The 20,778-nt window shown below is 42.8% G+C and overlaps 1 protein-coding gene across 7 annotated transcripts in view; it reads right to left on the bottom strand.

Moving 5' to 3' along the window:
* The window catches only part of ESYT2 (extended synaptotagmin 2), a 172,652-nt gene that overhangs the window by 63,102 nt on the left and 88,772 nt on the right, over window positions 1-20,778 (bottom strand). For all 7 annotated transcript variants that reach the window (XM_056519550.1, XM_056519553.1, XM_056519552.1 and 4 more), the window contains exons 2-6: window positions 20,708-20,749; window positions 13,756-13,890; window positions 12,482-12,558; window positions 10,805-10,877; window positions 9,095-9,184 (exon numbers count right to left, since the gene is read on the bottom strand). In XM_056519550.1, coding sequence (XP_056375525.1) covers window positions 9,095-9,184; window positions 10,805-10,877; window positions 12,482-12,558; window positions 13,756-13,890; window positions 20,708-20,749 — 417 coding nt within the window. The remainder of the gene's footprint in view (window positions 1-9,094; window positions 9,185-10,804; window positions 10,878-12,481; window positions 12,559-13,755; window positions 13,891-20,707; window positions 20,750-20,778) is intronic.

Genomic DNA, 20,778 nt, shown 5'->3' with positions numbered 1-20,778 from the left:
TGGGGGCACAGTGGCATCAATAATTCTTTGGGGCACAGAGGTACAATTAGTCAGTACAGGGCACAGTGTTTGTTGAAAGTGTCTTTGGGGACATAGTATGTGGGAGTAATATTGCAGGGGAACACAGTGGGTGGCAGTAATATTGCAGGGTAATAGTGTGTGGCAGAAATATATCAGGGGCATAGTATGTGGCAGTAATATACAAGGGGCCCAGTGTGTGGCACTGGCAGTATTATATTCAGGGAGTACAGTGTGTGGCAGAATTAATTCTGGGGCACAGTGGGTGGCCATAATATACCAGGGGCACAGTGTGTGGCAGTAATATACCAGGGGCAGTGTGTGACAGTTTTATATTCAGGGGCACAGTGTGTGGTAGTAATATACCAGGGGCACAGTGTGTGGCAGTAATATACCAGGGGCACAGTGTGTGGCAGTAATATACCAGGGGCACAGTGTGTGGCAGTTATATATTCAGGGGCCCAGTGTGTGGTAGTAATATACCAGGGGCTCAGTGTGTGGCAGTATTATATTCAGGGGTACAGTGTGTGGTAGTATATTCAGAGGGTACAGTATGTGGCAGTATTATATTTAGGGGTACATTGTGTGGCAGTACTATACTCAGGGGCCCAATGTTTGGCAGTATTATATTCAGAGGGTACAGTGTGTGGTAGTATTATATTCAGAGGGTACAGTGTGTGGTAGTATTATATTCAGAGGGTACAGTGTGTGGCAGTATTATATTCAGAGAGTACAGTGTGTGGTAGTATTATATTCAGGGGCCCAGTGTGTGGTAGTAATATACCAGGGGCACAGTGTGTGGCAGTATTATATTCAGGGGTACAGTGTGTGGTAGTATATTCAGAGGGTACAGTATGTGGCAGTATTATATTCAGGGGTACATTGTGTGGCAGTACTATACTCAGGGGCCCAATGTTTGGCAGTATTATATTCAGAGGGTACAGTGTGTGGTAGTATTATATTCAGAGGGTACAGTGTGTGGCAGTATTATATTCAGAGGGTACAGTGTGTGGCAGTATTATATTCAGAGGGTACAGTGTGTGGCAGTATTATAAGCTTTCCTAACCCTCATCTCAAGACAAAGGCATTAGAAACCGTGCTGTAAACCGTGCTGCCTTTGGCTGTCCGGGCGTGCTGGGAGTTGTAGTTTTGCAACAGCTGGAGGCGCTCTGGTTGGAAAACACTGCCATAGTGGAACAAGAGACCACCATTATTACAGTGAAAAGTTTTAAAGGGGTACTCTGGTGGGGGGGGGGGGGGGGGGAATGAAATCAACTGGTGCCAGAAAGTTAAAACAGATTTGTAATTTACTTCTATTCAAAAATCTTAATCCCAGTACTTTTCAGCTGCTGTATAGGAAGAGGAAGTTGTGCATTTCTTTACAGTCTGGCCACAGTGCTCTTTGCTGCCACCTCTGTCCGTGTCAGGAACTGTCCAGAGCAGGAACAAATCCCCATAGCAAAACTATTCTGCTCTGGACAGTTCCTGACACGGACAGAGGTGTCAGCAGAGAGCACTGTGGTCAGACTAAAAAGAACAACACAACTTTCTCTGTATTATACAGCAGCTGATAAGTACTGAAAGGATTAAGATTTTTTAATAGAAGAAATTTACAAATCTGTTTAACTTTCTGGAGCCAGTTGATTTGAAAAATTTTTTTTTATCTGAAATAACCATTTGAAGATAAATAGCAACCATTAAAAGCGAAGCTGACAAATTCCGGACAATGCCTTCTCTGAGGGCAGTTCAGGATAACCTTGTGAATGTATATCAAGAATGTTTAACCCCTTAAGGACCAAGGACGTATGAGTACGTCCTTGGTCCCGCTCCCGTGATATAACACGGGGTCCCACGGTGACCCCGCATCATATCACGGCGGGCTCGGCGTCATAGTGAAGCCGGGACCCGCGCTCAAAGCTGAGCCACGCGGCTAAAAGTTAAAGTAAAAAGTGCCGGTTAGCTCAGTGGGCTGTTTGGGATAGCCGCTGCGAAATCGCGGCATCCTGAACAGCTTACAGGACAGCGGGAGGGCCCCTACCTGTCTCCTCGCTGTTCGATCGCCGAATGACTGCTCAGTGTCTGAGATCCAGGCATGAGCAGTCAAGCGGCAGAATCATCGATCACTGGTTTCCTATGAGAAACCACTGATCAATGTAAATGATCAGTGTGTGCAGTGTTATAGGCCCCTATGGGAGCTATAACACTGCAAAAAAAAAGTAAAAAAAAAAGGGAATAAAGATCATTTAACCCCTTCCCTATTAAAAGTTTGAATCACCCCCCTTTTCCCATAAAAAAAAAAAAAAAAAACTGTGTAAATAACAATAAACATATATGGTATCACCGCGTGTGGAAATGTCCAAATAATAAAAATATATCGTTAATTAAACCGCACGGTCAATGGCGTACGCGCAAAAAAATTCCAAAGTCCAAAATAGTGCATTTTTGGTCACTTTTTATATCATGAAAAAATGAATAAAAAGCGATCAATAAGTCCGACCAATACAAAAATGGTACCGCTAAAAACTTCAGCTAATGGCCCAAAAACTGAGTCCTCATACCGCACCATACGCGGAAAAGTAAAAAAGTTATAGGGGTCAGAAGATGACAATTTTAAACGTATTCATTTTCCTGCATGTAGTTATGATTATTTCCAGAAGTGCGACAAAATCAAACCTATATAAGTAGGGTATCATTTTAATCGTATGGACCTACAGAATAAAGATAAGGTGTAATTTTTACCGAAAAATTTACTACGTAGAAACGGAAGCCCCCAAAATTTACAAAACGGCGTTCTTTTTTCAATTTTGTCTCACAATGATTTTTTTTTCCGTTTCACCGTAGATTTTTGGGCAAAATGACTGACATCATTACAAAGAAGAATTGCGGGAGCAAAAAATAAGCCATCATATGGATTTTTAGGTGCAAAATTGAAAGAGTTATGATTTTTTTAAAGGCAAGGAGCAAAAAACGAAAGTGCAAAAACGGAAAAAAAACCCGGTCCTTAAGGGGTTAAACAACAAAGTGTGCTGTAATAAAGACTACTTCTTTATTAAAGAGCTACTCTGGTGGAAAAAAATAAATTCTAATCAACTGGTGCCAGAAAGTAAAGCAGATTTGTAAATTACTTCTATTTAAAAATCTTAATCGTTCCAGTATTTATCAGCTGCTGTATGCTCCAGAGGAAGTTGTGCAGTTCTTTCCAGTTTGACCCCAGTGCTCTCTGCTGCCACCTCTGTCCATGTCAGGAATTGTCCAGAGCAGGAGCAAATCCTCCATAGCAAACCTATCCTGCTCTGGAAAGTTCCTGACATGGACAGAGGAAACAACTACACAACTTCCTGTGTAGTATACAGCAGCTGGTAAGTACTGGAAGGATTAAGATTTTTTTAAATCGAAGTAGTTTACAAATCTGTATAACATTCTGGCACCAGTTGATTTTAAATGTTTTTTTTCCCCCCACCGGAGTACCCCATTAAATCCAATATCAAAAACGATAAATCAAACACTGACGGGTTTCAGGTCTTAATGACCCTTAGTCATGGTAAATGTCTGAAAATGAGACCAGCAGTTAAAATAGTATACAGATCCATCACATGTGAGTGACGTCAGACAAAACAAAGTTACATATAAGAGCTTGTCTGGAATAGTCACTATGCTCCATTATTATAGGTAAATCAGGTGTGACAATGCATATTAAAAAACCCAACAGCATTATTTAAACTCCCATATATCCTAGGGTATAAATAAAACTCCTTATGCACTACCATGGGGTTATACCTTGTAGATGTATAGTTTTACATGCCGTATTTTTCACCGTATAAGATGCACTTTTTCTTCCCCAAAACCTGTCCTATCGCGGCGGTCCCTGGAGCCATCAACAGCCGGGGCCTGTGGCTAATACAGGACATCACCGATCGCGGTGATGCCCTGTATTAACCCCTTCAGACGCTGCGATCAAAGCTGACCGCCGCATCTGTAGTGAAAATAACATTAACCCGGCTGTTCAGTCAGGCTGTTCGGGACCGCCGCAGTGAAATCGCCGCATCCTGAACAGCTTACAGGACACCGGGAGGGACCTTACCTGCCTCCTCGGTGTCTGCTCCGTGCCGGGATCCCCTGCATGGCCGGCGCTCTCCTTCGTAGTCATCACGTTGTTGCGCACGTGCGTCGGCGTAGTGACGGAGAGCGAGGATACCCGCCAGCAGAGACGTTCCGGAGCTACTGGGACACGGCAACAGCGATGGAGGGCGACATCCAGGGCAGAGGTGATGGGTCTGGAGCGGCGAGGACACGTGAGTATTACCTCCTATACTAGTGTTCTTCAACCTGCGGACCTCCAGATGTTGCAAAACTACAACTCCCAGCATGCCCGGACAGCCAACGGCTGTCCGGACATGCTGGGAGTTGTAGTTTTGCAACATCTGAAGGTCCGCAGGTTGAAGATCACTGTCCTATACTTTACATTGTATTTGGTTCAGAATCTTTATTTTCTAGATTTTTATCCTATAAAATTAGGTGCGTCTTATATGCCGGAGCGTCTTATCTGACGAAAAGTACGGTACTATGCGCCCTAACAGAGCATACGGAAAGGGGTTGCTTTCATGAGACTTTATGTAATGTTCTATGTCACAAGTACGGCCTCTATTACCATGCATCCATTCTGCTTACTTTGATGTTGTGTTCAAAGCCCTGCTAATAATACTTTACAAAGCAGAGTATAGAGGCACAAGCTGAAAACACAGCACTGCAGGTAATGAAAAGTAATGATATCTGTCCACAGTGGTAATGGTAGTACTAAGTAAAGAGCAAGCTGGAGGAGGAATTGTCGCTCAGCTTTTTTTTTGCCTTAGACAAATGGATATCAAAGTCTTAGCCAAGGCAACGCTCTGTGAGCTAAATCAATCAGCAATAGCTGTACACCTCTCTTCGGTACTTTGCTACAATATATCAGTCTTGATTCCAGGGTGTCTATCTCACAGAGCATTGCCGAACCTGGATACAACTATACATTTCTTAGCTGCGAACAGGATTATGTATAAATTTCCTGCCTCTGAATGTACACAATAGTGTTCCCATTCACTGACAGCAAACATATCCCGAAAAAAATTTAAAGGAGTATTCAAGGATTTTGTTTTACTTGACTATGCTTAAGGGGCTGTAAAGTTAGTGTAGTTCATAGTATAGTGTCTGTACCTGTGTTTCATGGCTGGTCTCACAATTCTTATGTGATGTTTGCCCCAATGTTTATTTTTAACAGCATACAAAATGAGTGTCATCTCAGGTTCTCCCAAAATGCAGTGCGACCCGAGACATTACATCACTAGTCTGGTGTTCAAAAGGAGCCTGTATGCTCCAATGGGTATGGAGACCGCTGGCTGGTAGGGAGATCATTCTGCTGTGGATTGCAGTTTTGCAACAGCCGGAGGCACCCTGGCAAGAAAACACTGGTCTATTGCATGGAAGGGAGCACAGGTGTGTTTCAATGGGTGGGGTGGCTGATGTGTGGGAGGGAGAAAAGTGACCTCACACTTACAAACAAGGAATCATGGGACTTGTAGTTGGAGAGAGGGAACTCCAACAGGAAATAGCCATTTCACAAAAAGCTAGCCACAGTGTTCTGGTAATCTCACAACATAGTAATTTAGCCCAAGACAAGCGCAGATCCTTCCTAAGCATGTCCCTTACTGTCTGGCAGATACGTACTAAAATCACCTTATGGTGGAGAACCCCTTTAAACATAAGAAAGTTGCTGAACTCTTCATTTTTAAATTATTACACGATAACAGAAATTCTAGAGGTGTGAATATGGAAAATAAAGCAATTTATTCACTGACTATTATTCTCAGAAATGTGCAGATCACCTGACTGCAGCAATAGTTGTTCCTAGTCTATATGTCAGACAAGTACATACAAAAGTGTAGAACCTCTTCAGTACAATGTGTCCTGGCTTGATCCTTTACACAATGGACCTGAATATTTCCTCCTCCTCGATACCTCCCTTCATACTTACAGCAGGTGGGGCCACTAGTTATACAGTATATATAGCAGCCAGCTAATTCCTTACATGGGTGGCATTGGTTTTAGGTCACTTGTTCTTTACAGAAATGCAGAAAGCTGTGTTGTGTCATTACTCAGGATTCACATTTACAGTCAGTATTGTTAACAGATCACAAACTATAGAGAGCAATGGGGGAGCGCTAAACTCTTTCTGTTGGCCATAGAGGCCATGGGGCTTAGATCTGTCTCAAAGCACAGGGTACAAGTTGTGTCTGCATTTAAAGGGATATTCTGGCCGAATACATCTTGTCCCCTATCCAAAGTCTCCGTCAGAATGGAGCTGTGGTGCCAACACATGACCACCGCGCCAATCTTTTTATTGAATAGCTGTGGGAGATAGCCGTGTGCTGTACTCAACTATGTCTGGTAACTACCCTTAATAAATGGAGTGGTAGTGTGCATACATGACCCCTGTTCTTGAGAGATCGCAAAAATGTCCCCTGTGCAATCAGACAATTATATATTATGTTATGGTGGAAGGGGTACTCCCACCCTAGATATGGACAGAGGTGTCAGCAGAGAGCACTGTGGTCAGACTGAAAGGAAATTAAAAAAAGAAAAGAACTTCCTCTGTAGTATACAGCAGCTGATAAATACTGGAAGGATTAAGATGTTTCAATAGAAGTAATTAACAAATCTGTTTAACCTACTGGCACCAGTTGATTTAAAAAAAAAATGTTTTCTAGCCGAGTACCCCTTTAAGATTATTACTGTACGATATTTTTAATTTTTTTTTTCAAAACAAAACCCCAGTTTGCAGACCTATCTCACAGAGAATTAAATACATGGAAAGCGCATAAATAATGCAATCCGCTTCAACAACACACATTACGAAATTTGTAGACAAGCACTAATCGCTCCCAGTAAAATACCCGGCAACAAAGAATATGCTAGAAATCTAGTGGTGATGACAAAGGCGAAAGAAAATACACGTAGGACATCTACTCATTCTACAGAAGTCAATGATTGAACAATCTCCTTATCAAGTCATAATATGCCCAAGAGTGAATAGGAACATCCCAGCTGCAGTATTCATCCTGTACCGCCTCTAATCTCTTACAGTCCTAAGAACACTGACACTAAGGTATTACCGTCTTCCAGCACTGTTCACTAGGATTAAGACTTTTGTAACCATGATTTTCATTCTTGTGGCTTCCTCGCGGAGAAGTAATGGCAGGCAATATTCTCTACTTTCTAGAGCATTTCACATTAACATTAAAGGGGCACTCCACTGGCCAGCGTTCAGAACTAAATGTTCCGAACGCTGTTTTCGTGCTGCGGTGGTCGGCCACGCCCTTGTGATGTCATGGCCATGCCCACTCAATGCAAGTTTACGGGAGGGGGCGTGACGGCTGTCACGCCCCCTCCCGTAGACTTGTATTGAGGGGCATGGCCATGACGTCATGAGGGGTGTGGTCGACACCCGCAGCGAGAAAACCGCATTTGGAATATTAAAGGGGTATTCCAGGAGAATTTTTTTTTTATATATCAACTGGCTCCAAAAAGTTAAAGGGGTACTCCGGGGAACTAAACCCATAGCCCATCCTTTCCCTCTCACAAACCTATGTATTTGTCTAAATCTCATTCATTAGCTATATAGAGCAGTTTCCCTCTTTCAGCTTTCACAGGCAGGAAAGGAGAGAAGAATGTAATTCTCAAATCCACCTTGTCTCTGTGTAAACCCCTCACTGAGACTAGCCCTCACCCTTCAGGACAACACCACCTGATTTCTGTCTGATTGGTTTGGTCTAGAGCTCTGGCTGTACAGCCACACCTCCCCTCCCCCCTCTGTGTGAGGAGCTTGTGAGATGTGAGAGAAAAACTGTGAAGATTTTTAGTCACAATTGAGCACATAGCTGCTGTTTTTCTGCTGAATATCTAATCACTGACTTCTGCTATTCAGAGCACAGCAAGATTTATTGCTGGAGGAAGGATAGTCTGAAAGAAAAGACATGTACAGTGTGTGTGAACTGCAGTGTAAGCCTACACACAGATAGTGTATGGCTGGCAGCCATTACACAGATCTGCACTGACTTCTGGGAGTTGTAGTCTGTGCGGCAAAGGAAAAAGTAAATCGGAGACATCAGGGGCCAAAGGAGCTGCAAAAACCACCTGAATAACTACAGAGGACACAGAACAGGTATTGTGGTGGCTTTGGGGCATTTTTAATTTTTCTTATTTTCCCCGGAGTACCCCTTTAAACAGATTTGTAAATACTTCTATTAAAAATCTTAATCCTTCCAGTAGTTATTAGCTGCTGAAGTTGAGTTGTTCTTTTCTGTCTTTTAACAGTGCTCTCTGCTGACACCTGTCTGTCTCAGGAACTGTCCAGAGTAGGAGCAATTCCCCATAGCAAACCTCTAATGCTTCGGACAGTTCCTGAGACAGACCGAGGTTTCAGCAGAGAGCACTGTTGTCAGAAAGAAAGAACAACTCAACTTCAGCAGCTGATAACTATTGGAAAGATTTTTTTTTTTATAGAAGTAATTTACTAATCAGTAAAGAGCTAGTTGATGATAAATAAATACTCATCATCTAGCTCTAGAAAGTTAAACAGATTTGTAAATTACTTCTATAAAAAAAATGTTAATCCTTCCAGTACTTATTTTACTGCTGAATACTACAGAGGAACTTTTTTTTCTTTTTGGAACACAGAGCTCTCTGCTGACATCACGAGCACAGTGCTCTCTGCTGACATCTCTGTCCATATGCTGCTCTGGACAGTTCCTAAAATGGACAGAGATGTCAGCAGAGAGCACTGTGGTCATGATGTCAGCAGAGAGCTCTGTGTTCCAAAAAGAAAATAATTTCCTCTGTAGTTTTCAGCAGCTAATAAGTACTGGAAGGATTTAGATTTTTTAATAGAAGTAATTTACAAATCTGTTTAACTTTCTGGCACCAGATGATTTAAAAAAAAAAAAAATTCCATCAGGGTACCCCTTTATGTTCGGAACACTGGCCAGTGGAGTACCCCCTTAATAAGAAAGGACAAAGTACAACAATAAATGAATCCACTCACCGGTTTCTTCAGGAAAAATAAAGACAGTGCCCCGATTATTGGTATGTCTCCAAGCAATGGCTCCAGTATGACTCTTACTGTACCGTGGAGCTGGAATGCAAGAACAAATACTTTATATTATTATGTAAACCTGAAGATTTAAAATTTATCTATGCAGCTCTGTGCAGTGGTCGCTCCTTGCATGAGGAGCTACAGAGCCCAGGGCAGAAGATCATCGGGGGTCCCAGTGGTCGGACTTCCCTCGATCAGACACTTATCCCCTATCCTGTAGTCAAAGGGGTACTCCAGTGGAAAACATTTTCTTTTTTCTTTTAATCAACTAGTGCCAGAAAGTTAAACAGATTTGTAAATTACTTATATTTTAAAATCTTAATCTTTCCAGTACTTATCAGTTGCTGTATATTACAGAGGAAGTTCTTTTCTTTTTGAATTTCTTTTCTGTCTGACCTCAGTGCTCTCTGCTGATGCCTCTGTCTATGGCTGGGTTCACACTACGTTTTCTCCCATACGGGAGCGCATACGGCAGGGGGGAGCTAAAACCTCGCGCTCCCGTATGCCTTCGTATGCGCTCCCGTATGTCATTCATTTCAATGAGCCGGCTGGAGTGAAACGTTCGGTCCGGTCGGCTCATTTTTGCGCCGTATGCGCTTTTACAACCGGACCTAAAACTGTGGTCAACCACGGTTTGAGGTCCGGTCGTAAAAGCGCATACGGCGCAAAAATGAGCCGACTGAACGTTTCACTCCGGCCGGCTCATTGAAATGAATGACACACGGGAGCGCATACGAAGGCATACGGGAGCGCGAGGTTTTAGCTCCCCCCTGCCGTATGCGCTCCCGTATGGGAGAAAACGTAGTGTGAACCCACCCTATGTCAGGAACTGTCCAGAGCAGGATAGGTTTGCTATGGGAATTTGCTCCTACTCTGGACAGTTCCTGACATGGACAGAGATGTCAGCAGAGAGCACTGTGGACAGACAGAAAAGAAATCCAAAAATCATTTCCTATGTAGTATACAGCCGCTAATAAGTACTGGAAGGATTAAGATTTTTTTAATAGAAGTCATTTACAAATTTGCTTAACTTTCTGGCACCAGTTAATAAAAAAAATAAATACATTTCCACCAGAGTACCTGAGTTCCCCTTTAATGGTGTTGTCCAGGATTAAAGGGGTACTCCAGCCCTGAGACATCTTATCCCCTATCAAAAGGATAGGGGATAAGATATCTCACTGCGGGGATCCCGCCGCCGGGGACCCCCGCAATCTTGTATTCGCCACTCACCTGTTTGAGCTGCATGCCGCGGTGCCAGCTCACAAACAGCCGGGTGGCGACCAAAAACAGCAGGGTGGCGAGTACAAGACCCTCGCGGGACCCCCGCGTTGAGACATCTTATCCCCTATCCATTCGATAGGGGATAAGATGTCTCAGGGCTGGAGTACCCCTTTAAAATAACATGACTGCTTTCTTTTAAAAAACAGCGCCACACTTGTCAATGGGTTGCGCCTGCCATTGCAGCTCAGTTCCAACAATGCAAATGCAGCAATAGCTGACAAAACCAATGGACAGGTGGGGCACTGTTTTTGGAGAAAAGCTGTAGTGTTTTGAAGAATTCTAGATAAGTGGCTCACAACACATGCAGGATACAAGATACTGAGATTACCCATAACCCCCGCCCCCACGAGTGCTCCTGCCACGTGTGAACTCATTTACCTGAATACTTTTCACTCCGGCTCTGCAGAAATATCTTTTAATCTCCAAATCAATTTCTGTGTTTCCTACAAAACTAAGAAGGGGAAACAAAAGAACAAAGCGGTCATTGACATCTTTCCAATGTCTCGCACAGCGATGTAATTGCAAACATGCGATCTCCATTTGCTGCCGACACGGAGGAGGACGTGAGATTTCAGCAGCACAGACTGTTTATTATAACACTGTTCACATGGACCCAGAGTCACGCACAAAGGAATTATCATCAATTATTTATACAGCGCCAAAGGCGTGACTATAGCTGCAGTGTGCATAGGGGCTGCTCTGGGGTTCACAGGTTGACACAGAAGCTATATAGGACTATGCTGCTTGTGTTTTAGCAATTCAATTTACTATCACTAAAGTGGGGGCCCATTCCGGACTTCACTGCGGGGCCCTATGAATTCTAGCTTTGACCCTTTAAAGCAGTGTTTTCCAAACAGTGTGTCTCCAGCTGTTGCAAAACTACAACTCCCAGCAACTCCTTGCTGGGAGTTGTAATTTTACAACAGCAGGAGACACACTGTTTGGAATTTTTTTTTTACTGGAATACCTCTTTAAAGCATTGTTTTCCAATCAACTGGCTCCAGAAAGTTAAACAGATTTGTAAATTACTTCTATTAAAAAAATCTTAATCCTTCCAGTACTTATCAGCTGCTAAAGTTAAATGGTTATTTCCTGTCTGACCACAGTACTCTCTGCTGACACCTGTCTGTCTGTCTCAGGAACTGTCCAGAGCAGGAGAGGTTTGCTATGGGGATTTGCTCCTACTCTGGACAGTTCCTGAGACAGACAGAGGTGTCAGCAGAGAGTACTGTGGTCAGACAGGAAATAACAACTTAACTTTAGCAGCTGATCAGTACTGGAAGGATTAAGATTTTTTTTTATAGAAGTCATTTACAAATCTGGAGCCAGTTCATAGGAGAAAAAAATTAGTTTTTAACTGGAGTACCCTTTTATATGATGCTATATAAAAATACCCTTTTAAAGCAGCATCATCTCACCAGGTTCTGATCGATGTAAAGCTTTAAAACGAACCCCCAGAAACGTTAAACATGTGGTTTGATCTGTGGGCTTCATGTTACAGAGCAGGAGAGGCTGATGTAGTTATGTTTATAGAGTCACCTTATAATTTGTCTCTAAAAGGTTACTGTCATTAAGGGGGAAAAAATAAATAATAAAAATTAAAAAAAACTTTAGACATGTTGCCCAGATATAATATAAAAGTAACGAGATACAGACCTCTGGATATATATATTAAAAAATATATAGATGGACTAGTTGTATGAAAAATAAATCAATAATATTTATTAATATAAATATAAACTGTACATATGTGTCCAAGCAGGGCCCTTGCTATGGACTTCACTATAAGTTATTGCACATAATAATTGTATATGAAAAGAAAATGAAAAAATATATATAATAATAATTATTTATATATATATATATATATATATATATATATATATATATATATATATATATATATATTTATATATTATTAAAAATATTAACTGTTAATTATCAATGTATTTTTTTTCTGGTAGATTTCCTTTATGTAGAATGAAAAAAAAAACATATAAATAAAAATAAAATAAATATATATATCAGTAGTAAAAGCCACAATTCAAATATTACCTGATCTGGAGATCCAGGATAATCTGCCTCTTGTCCACATTCTCCGTGTACACTTTGACGCCATTCACCCTTAGTGGCTGTCAGAAAAAAAACAAAAAAAGAGGAGCTGGTGATTGTAATTCTAGAGTTTCTACAGACTCCTGTCTGGGTTTATAGTGGACGACCTCTAGAACTTGTCATCTTTGGAAGCCTTGTGGTGATAACTGTGATAAGAACATTAGGATTACCCTATAAATAATGTCTACAGCTGCTGTAGACATTTAGCTTAACACCCCAGACAACTGTAATAATTGTGTTATGAAGAGTCTTAAAAAGGGTTGTTTGCTTAGGACTAATCACCTATTGTGAGAAAGGTACATTGACCTGGTAGGACCCCCACTGATCAGCCTTGGAGGTCCTAGCAGTCGCAGTCACACGCAACTTGCATTTAGGTCAATGGTGGAAAGTCGCATACACCTTGTGGCCAAAAATCTGAATTGGGTTTTGTTGCTACTGTTATCTTGTACGTAACAATATGACACTATTCACAAGCATTACATGTGATACTGCAGTGCAACACTGAGATCTTTGTTTTGCGCAACCAGGGACCTGTCAAAAGTTTTTCTTATAAAAAAAAAAAAAAAGGCTATTTTGCACAGTGCTGCACTATAATCATTTTTCATAAAACTGGAGGTATACTTTAAATATACACAAGTAGCAAGGGTCAGATAAAATATAGAAATATTAAAGGGGTACTCAACCCCTAGACATCTTATCCCCTATCCAAAGGTAGGGGATAAGATGTCTGATTGCAGGGGTCCTGCCGCTGGGGACCCCCGCGATCTCGGCTGTGGCACCCCAGACATCCGATGCATGGAGCGAACTTCGCTCTGTGCCGGATGACTGGTGATGCAGGGCGGAGGCTCGTGATGTCACAGCCATGGCCACGCCCCCTCAGTGCAACTCTATGGGAGGGGGCATGACGGTAGTCATGCCCCCTCCCATAGACTTGCATTGAGGGGGCGTGGCCGTGACGTCACAAGCTTCCAGCGCGGCTAAATGAATGCCGGGAGCAGCAGGGAGATTGTGGGGGTCCGCAGCATTGGGGAAATCTCCTTTGGATAAGGAATAAAATGTCTAGGGGCGGAATACCCCTTTAAAAAATTATGGATGCTGTGATAAAATCTCTTTCCATAAGAGAGCTGTAATGTCAAATACCATATATAAAAGATATGTAGATATGGATATCGTGTGTATTACACCTGATGAGGAGTATGAACCCCACAGACACTTACCTGCGTGCCCATGTCAATCTTGGTAAAATTGAATGTACTCAGGTGGGCATTGGCTCCTCTGACCGCCGGTGCTATGGTCTCTCTAAACAACTTGTCTATGAACTGGCAGATAAAGGGCCACATGTGTTTGACCGTCTAGAAAGAAAAAAGGAAATCACTTCAGTTGGTTTATTTCACAGTTTTTGCAGTAGATTTATATATATAAATACAAAGGGCAAAGAGAGAACTATTGCTAAGGGCAAAGAGGCGCCCGTCATAGAGAAGACATGTATTTCCAGCCTTCTTAATTCTATTATAAAGACGACAGTGCTCTTTTATTCAGCTGATGTTTATGGTCTATGTCCCCATGGTGTCCCCTCTAGAACTCTTGAGCAGCCAGCTTGTGGAGAAGACATGAAGAGTGAATTAGGAAACATAACTTTCCGAGCTTGGAATAAAGAGCTAAGAATAAATAAGACCATGCTAAAAATAGGCACCACACAAACAGCAGACACAATGCCATAAAGTGAGGCAAGGATGGTCCAAAGGGTATTACTGCAAATGTATTCAAAATGAGTCACATTCTGCACAGGGACCAATGAAAGTGATACAAACTGTTTTAAGATATTCTTACAAACGTGTTTTTGTTTACATTCTTTTTAATTAGAACAATGAGAAAGGAGGGGGGTTACGGTATTTCTTATTTGAAAAGGGATACAATATTTTATATATATATATATATATATACATATATATATATATATATATATATATATATATTATACACACACACACACACACACACACACATACACATATACACATATACACATATACATACAGTACAGACCAAAAGTTTGGACACACCTTCTCATTCAAAGAGTTTTCTTTATTTTCATGACTATGAAAATTGTAGATTCACACTGAAGGCATCAAAACTATGAAGTAACACATGTGGATTTATATACATAACAAAAAAGTGTGAAACAACTGAAAATCTGTCATATTCTAGGTTCTTCAAAGTAGCTACCTTTTGCTTTGATTAATGCTTTGCACACTCTTGGCATTCTCTTGATGAGTTTCAAGAGGTAGTCACCTGAAATGGTCTTCCAACAGTCTTGAAGGAGTTCCCAGAGATGCTTAGCACTTGTTGGCCCTTTTGCCTTCATTGGGTTCAGGTCCGGTGACTGTGGAGGCCAGGTCATCTGGCGCAGCACCCAATCACTCTCCTTCTTGGTCAAATAGCCCTTACACAGCCTGGAGGTGTGTTTGGGGTCATTGTCCTGTTTAAAAATAAATGATGGTCCAACTAAACGCAAACCAGATGGAATAGCATGCCGCTGCAAGATGCTGTGGTAGCCATGCTGGTTCAGTATGCCTAAAATTTTGAATAAATCCCCAACAGTGTCACCAGCAAAGCACCCCCACACCATCACACCTCCTCCTCCATGCTTCACAGTGGGAACCAGGCATGTAGAGTCCATCCATTCACCTTTTCTGCATCGCACAAAGTGGTTGGAACCAAAGATCTCAAATTTGGACTCATCAGACCAAAGCACAGATTTCCACTGGTCTAATGTCCATTCCTTGTGTTCTTTAGCCCAAACAAGTCTCTTCTGCTTGTTGCCTGTCCTTAGCAGTGGTTTCCTAGCAGATGTTCTACCATGAAGGCCTGATTCACACAGTCTCCTCTGCACAGTTGTTCTAGAGATGTGTCTGCTGCTAGAACTCTGTGCGGCATTGACCTGGTCTCTAATCTGAGCTGCTGATAACCTGCGATTTCTGAGGCTGGTGACTCGGATGAACTTATCCTCCGCAGCAGAGGTGACTCTTGGTCTTCCTTTCCTGGGGTGGTCCGCATGTGAGCCAGTTTCTTTGTAGCTCTGGATGGTTTTTGTGACTGCACTTGGGGACACTTTCCACCTAGAATATGACATATTTTCAGTTGTTTCACACTTTTTTGTTATGTCTATAATTCCACATGTGTTAATTCATAGTTTTGATGCCTTCAGTGTGAATCTACAATTTTCATAGTCATGAAAATAAAGAAAACTCTTTGAATGAGAAGGTGTGTCCAAACTTTTGGTCTGTACTGTGTGTGTGTATATATATACATATACACACATACATACACACACACCGTATTTTTTACGGCGTATAAGACGACCCCCAACTTTTGCAGTTAAAATATAGAGTTTAGTATATACTCGCCTCATAGTTCCCCCCACAGTAGGTTGTCAGTATAGTTCCCCCACATTAGGTTGTCAGCATAGTTCCCCCACATTAGGTTGGCAGTATTGTTCCCCACACATTAGGTTGTCAACATAGTTCCCCACATTAGGTAGGCAGTATTGTTCCCTACACATTAGGTTGTCAACATAGTTTCCCCACATTAGGTAGGCAGTATAGGTCCTGGGACCGGACGAGCAGTGGTAGCACCGAAGATTACGTGCTGGTAACTTACCATGCATATGGGTATATTATATATTTATATATTTATATTTTAACAGGACTTTTATGAGCAAATTATTAGATTGCTTATACTGATCAATGAAATGCTATCACATTGCACTGATCTATCGAATCTGTACTTCTGCAGTAGGCTGTACTAGAAGATCTACCATGGCAGACAGGAAGGCCTACAGAAGGTGTTTCTGAGGTGCCGAATGAACATCCAAAACACAGGTTATTCTTCAAAATGTCACGATTAATTTGATTGTGGGAGTTAAAGGAGATCTGTAGCACTAGACCGGATAGGGGATAAGTGTCTGATCGCGAGGGGTCCAAACACTGAGATCCCCCACGATCTCCTGTACGGGGCCTCTTCCATGTATCTCTATGGGAGAGGCGGAGCTGCAGCATTCGTGCATCCCCACCTCTCCCATAGAGCTGTATGGAGGGGGTGAGCCGAGCGGATAAGTGTCTAAGACTGCAGTACTCCTTTAAGTAGTAAAATTACCAATATCCCCATGATTGCTGATGTCGGTCAATAATGGTGAGTAGGGCTGCGATAATTATTTTCATAATAGATTATTAGCTGGCAGATTATTGTTTTGATTAATTGGATAAAAATAACCATAGTGGAGAAGAAGATAATTTGTAGTTAGATTAGGGAGGGAAGGGGGAGGGGATCGGACTGAAGGTCTGTGTGTTTTATGTAAGGGATGAATTCTGCGTGTAGAGAGTTTGTGTGGTTGGCTAGATGCTGAGAGGAGGGGCTTCTTTTATATTTAAATATATATAATAATTCTGTTAAATATATATTTCCTTTTTTCCTTGTAAGGGCCTTATTCCCCACCCTGTTTATTACCTGTGGCAGATAGGAGAGGAAGCACATTCCCTGGTTGTCCATCCTACATGCCCCGAGAAGCCTGCTTAGCGAAGAGGTGGCCAACAGACTTAATAAGAGGGGGCCAGAACACATAGGAGGGGGGGCCGAACACATAACAGGGGGGGGGGGCGGCAGCACACATAATCTTCCATTTCCTGCATCTTCTCTCAATTATTGCGAGTCTGGCCTTTAGCACAGAGCCTGACAACTGGGGACTCACCATAGCTACAGAAGAGGGTGTGTGCTGGGCCCCATCTTCACTAAATAGGCTGCATATACACATAGTGATAATTACTATGTGTATGTGAACTTTACAAATTGGCTGACCAACTAATTGATCAACAGATTAATAGATGTAAATGGTTGATAACTAATCGATTAGTTTCTTTAATCAATTGGTTGTTTCAGTCCTAATGGTGAGTGTCCTCTGCAGACAGCAGCCATGCATGAAACAAGCTTCTGAGCTCCCTTAATAGTTCTCCAGCGCGCATCCGCCACATTTTTGTTTTATTTCTAAGCCCTTCAGTTTGGGATTTTACCATTTTGTTGACCATCTGTACTTTTCACAGAATAGTCAGAGGGGCAGGAACTTCATTCCAAAATAGGGGTGAATGCTGGGCTCAGGGAATGTGAATGATGTTCAGGAGGGGTGTATTTATGATGCTTCTAATCACACCCCCTTAGCCTAGCATTCACACTCATTTTACAAATAAGACCTAGGCCAGGGGTAATCAACTGGCGGACCGCGGTCCAGATCCGGACCGCGGCCGCCAGTAATGCCCGCAGACCCCCCCCACCCCCTCCTTTGGCTGGTCCCGCGGCAAGTTACCGTAACTGAGCCGGGGCAGGGACGCTGTCGCTTTAAACCGCCCGCGCGTATGCATGGCCGACATCACGGACGTGTGCCTGCCCCCGTCTGCTAAGCAAGAGAAGGAGATCCCGCCGTCGCCGCCAGCTACAGCTTCCGTACAGTACGTTACAAGTTGCGGACGCTACCGTATGAAGGTGGGTAAGTGCTGGTCTCCACTGGGGATGAAATGTGTACTGTGGTTTATTATGGCAGAGGGGTGGGGGGCACTATAGGAGTGTGGAGGATGGGGGGCTGTAGGAGTGTGGAGGATGGTTGGCTGTAGGAGTATGGGGGATGGGGGGCTGTAGCAGTGTGGAGGATGCCACCCCCCCCATCTTCCACACTACTACAGCCCTCCATCCTCCCACAGCCCCCCATCCTCCACACTCCTGCAGCCCCCCATCCTCCACACTGCTGCAGCCCCCCATCCTTCACACTGCTGCAGCCCCCCATCCTCCACACTGCTGCAGCCCCCCCATGTTGTTCAAGGTACATACCGTAAATAAATAAGCCCTACCCTGAAAATAAGTTTTAGTGTGTTTTTTGTGACTAAAATTAATATAAGACCCAGTGTTATTTTCGGAGAAAATAAGAAATGCATAAAACAAACAAAAAACTTAAATTCTTTGATACTAGTCCTCTTTAAAGGAGATATCCAGTGCTGAAAAACGTATATCCTCTATCCTGGGCCCCCCGCGATCTCCTGTACGGGGGCCCGGCAGTTCGCGGGAAGGGGGCGTGACCTGGCAGACTGAAACAGGTTTTCCCTCCAGAACTGCCCTGTAACATTGCCATATATCTTTGCTTCAGATCTGGCCCTAGCATTTCTGATAAAATAATCATCTTGACTTATGCTATTTCATCGGCCTTAGGAAAATACATATATTTTTTTTCCAAACCCCAATTCTACCTGATGCTTTATAGTCCCTTAGGAAAGCGGATTTATTGATACCAAGATAATCTTTCCTCAATGTGAAAGCTTGTGATTCCCGCCTTGCTCCAGTTTGTGATGGTCTATTGGGAGCAGGATGGACTTCTACCAATCCATTCGGACACTGAATAAATATCCAAATCCCTTGATTAAGTCCATTACTTGCTTCAGATCTTTATAGGTTAAGTGCATCAAATTTTTACCAACAAGCAAGGAGAACTGGTGCTCTCTCCCTCCTTTGTAAATAAAACCCTCTATCTCCTGATTTTATTGTATCTGGGAAGCTGGAACCTGCTTAACCAAAGCAAGTACAGTAGCAGGTTGGCGAGAGGGCAACCTGGCCAAGTGCCTCGCTGAATATCTGTTATTCTATTTGTGCATCCTATAAAAAAAACTGGCCACAGGCCTACGGGCTAAATGTGTAAAACAGCACAGGTATACAGACCGCCATAACGTCAGCAGATACCACTGTGCTATCTCCAAAAACAGCATTTAAAGGGATCCTGTCACATTTAAAAAGCAGACTCATGTTATAGAGTAGGAGGAGCGGAGCAGATTTAGATATAGTTTGTAGGAAAAACTGCAGGATAAAATTTCTTCATGTAAATCTCAGCTCATTCTGGGCTAAGTAGTCACATAGGCAGTGACTGACAGGTTTTGGTATAAGTATGCATATGAAGGGAGCTGTCAATCACAGAGTATGATCACCCACTTGTTCAGCAGTGCCAAACCATCCAGACTACTTTCCTAATACTAGAATCACGATAAAAACAAGCAATCTCCAGGTAGCAGAGCGGGATCAATGGAAGCGCTGAGACCAGATAAGAAGTTAAAAGTATTAATTTCCCATAATGCAACGCGTTTCACGGTCACCCGCTTCCACGCGGCACCCCAGCCATCTGATGCCTGAGGAAGCGGGTGACCGTGAAACGCGTTGCATTATGGGAAATTAATACTTTTAACTTCTTATCTGGTCTCAGCGCTTCCATTGATCCCGCTCTGCTACCTGGAGATTGCTTGTTTTTATCGTGATTCTATTTCAGCGGGACGAAGCTGCAGAGACCCTTTGATGATACGCCCTGTTCCATTGTTGTACTTGGTTGGAGTACAACTTCATGTGGTAAGCGCAATTCACACTTAGCGTTACCAACTCACCTTTGGTGTTACACTACGGAGCGCATCCGTTTGCGCTTTATTTCAGTTTTTATATCAGTTTCCTGATAATGCTCTGTACCCGATCAATAAGACGACTGTGCCACCATTAATTAATTCCCCTTCTCTGCCTAGCATTGGTCAGTGTGATCAGTGCAGTACAGAAAAGGAAGCAGCATGCCATGGAGCAGGAAGGACCAAACATGGAACGGAACAATAGGTCATAGGTAGCTGAAGGAACTTCCATGATGTTTTGATAATGTGATCAGTCACATTTCTGGGAGGACTGGTGGAAGGAATAATAGGATTTGTGTGCAGGGATTGCACAATGTGTAAGACAGTGTTTCCCAACCAGGGCGCTTTCAGCTGTTGGAAAACTACAACTCCCAGCATGCCCGGACAGCCAAAGGCTGTCCGGGCATGCTGGGAGTTGTAGTTTTGCAACAGCTGGAGGCACCATGGTTGGGAAACACTGGTGTAAGATGTAGGACTGTGTGTGTGAGTGTATATACTGTATATATCTGTGCGTGCTATATGTGCTATACGTGCTGTATGTGTATATTTCTACTGTGCATGGAGCAGTGTTGTATATATGTGGATGCTGCAGAACTGTGCATATGTGTACATATTGTCCTCACTGATCTGTGACATATTTTTGCACTTAATGTAGTATCTACAATAGAAATGACTACAAATGTATCACACATACCTTGTTTAGCCATTCAGCTCTTTCAACATCAGGGAAATGGACCTGTAATGGAAAAGCATAAGTAATGAGCA

This window comes from Hyla sarda, chromosome 5 (genome assembly GCF_029499605.1).
Source record: "Hyla sarda isolate aHylSar1 chromosome 5, aHylSar1.hap1, whole genome shotgun sequence".
Classification (NCBI taxonomy): Eukaryota; Metazoa; Chordata; class Amphibia; order Anura; family Hylidae; genus Hyla; species Hyla sarda.
The sequence above is the reverse complement of the archived record's forward strand: the minus strand, read 5'-3'. Positions and strand labels throughout refer to the sequence as shown.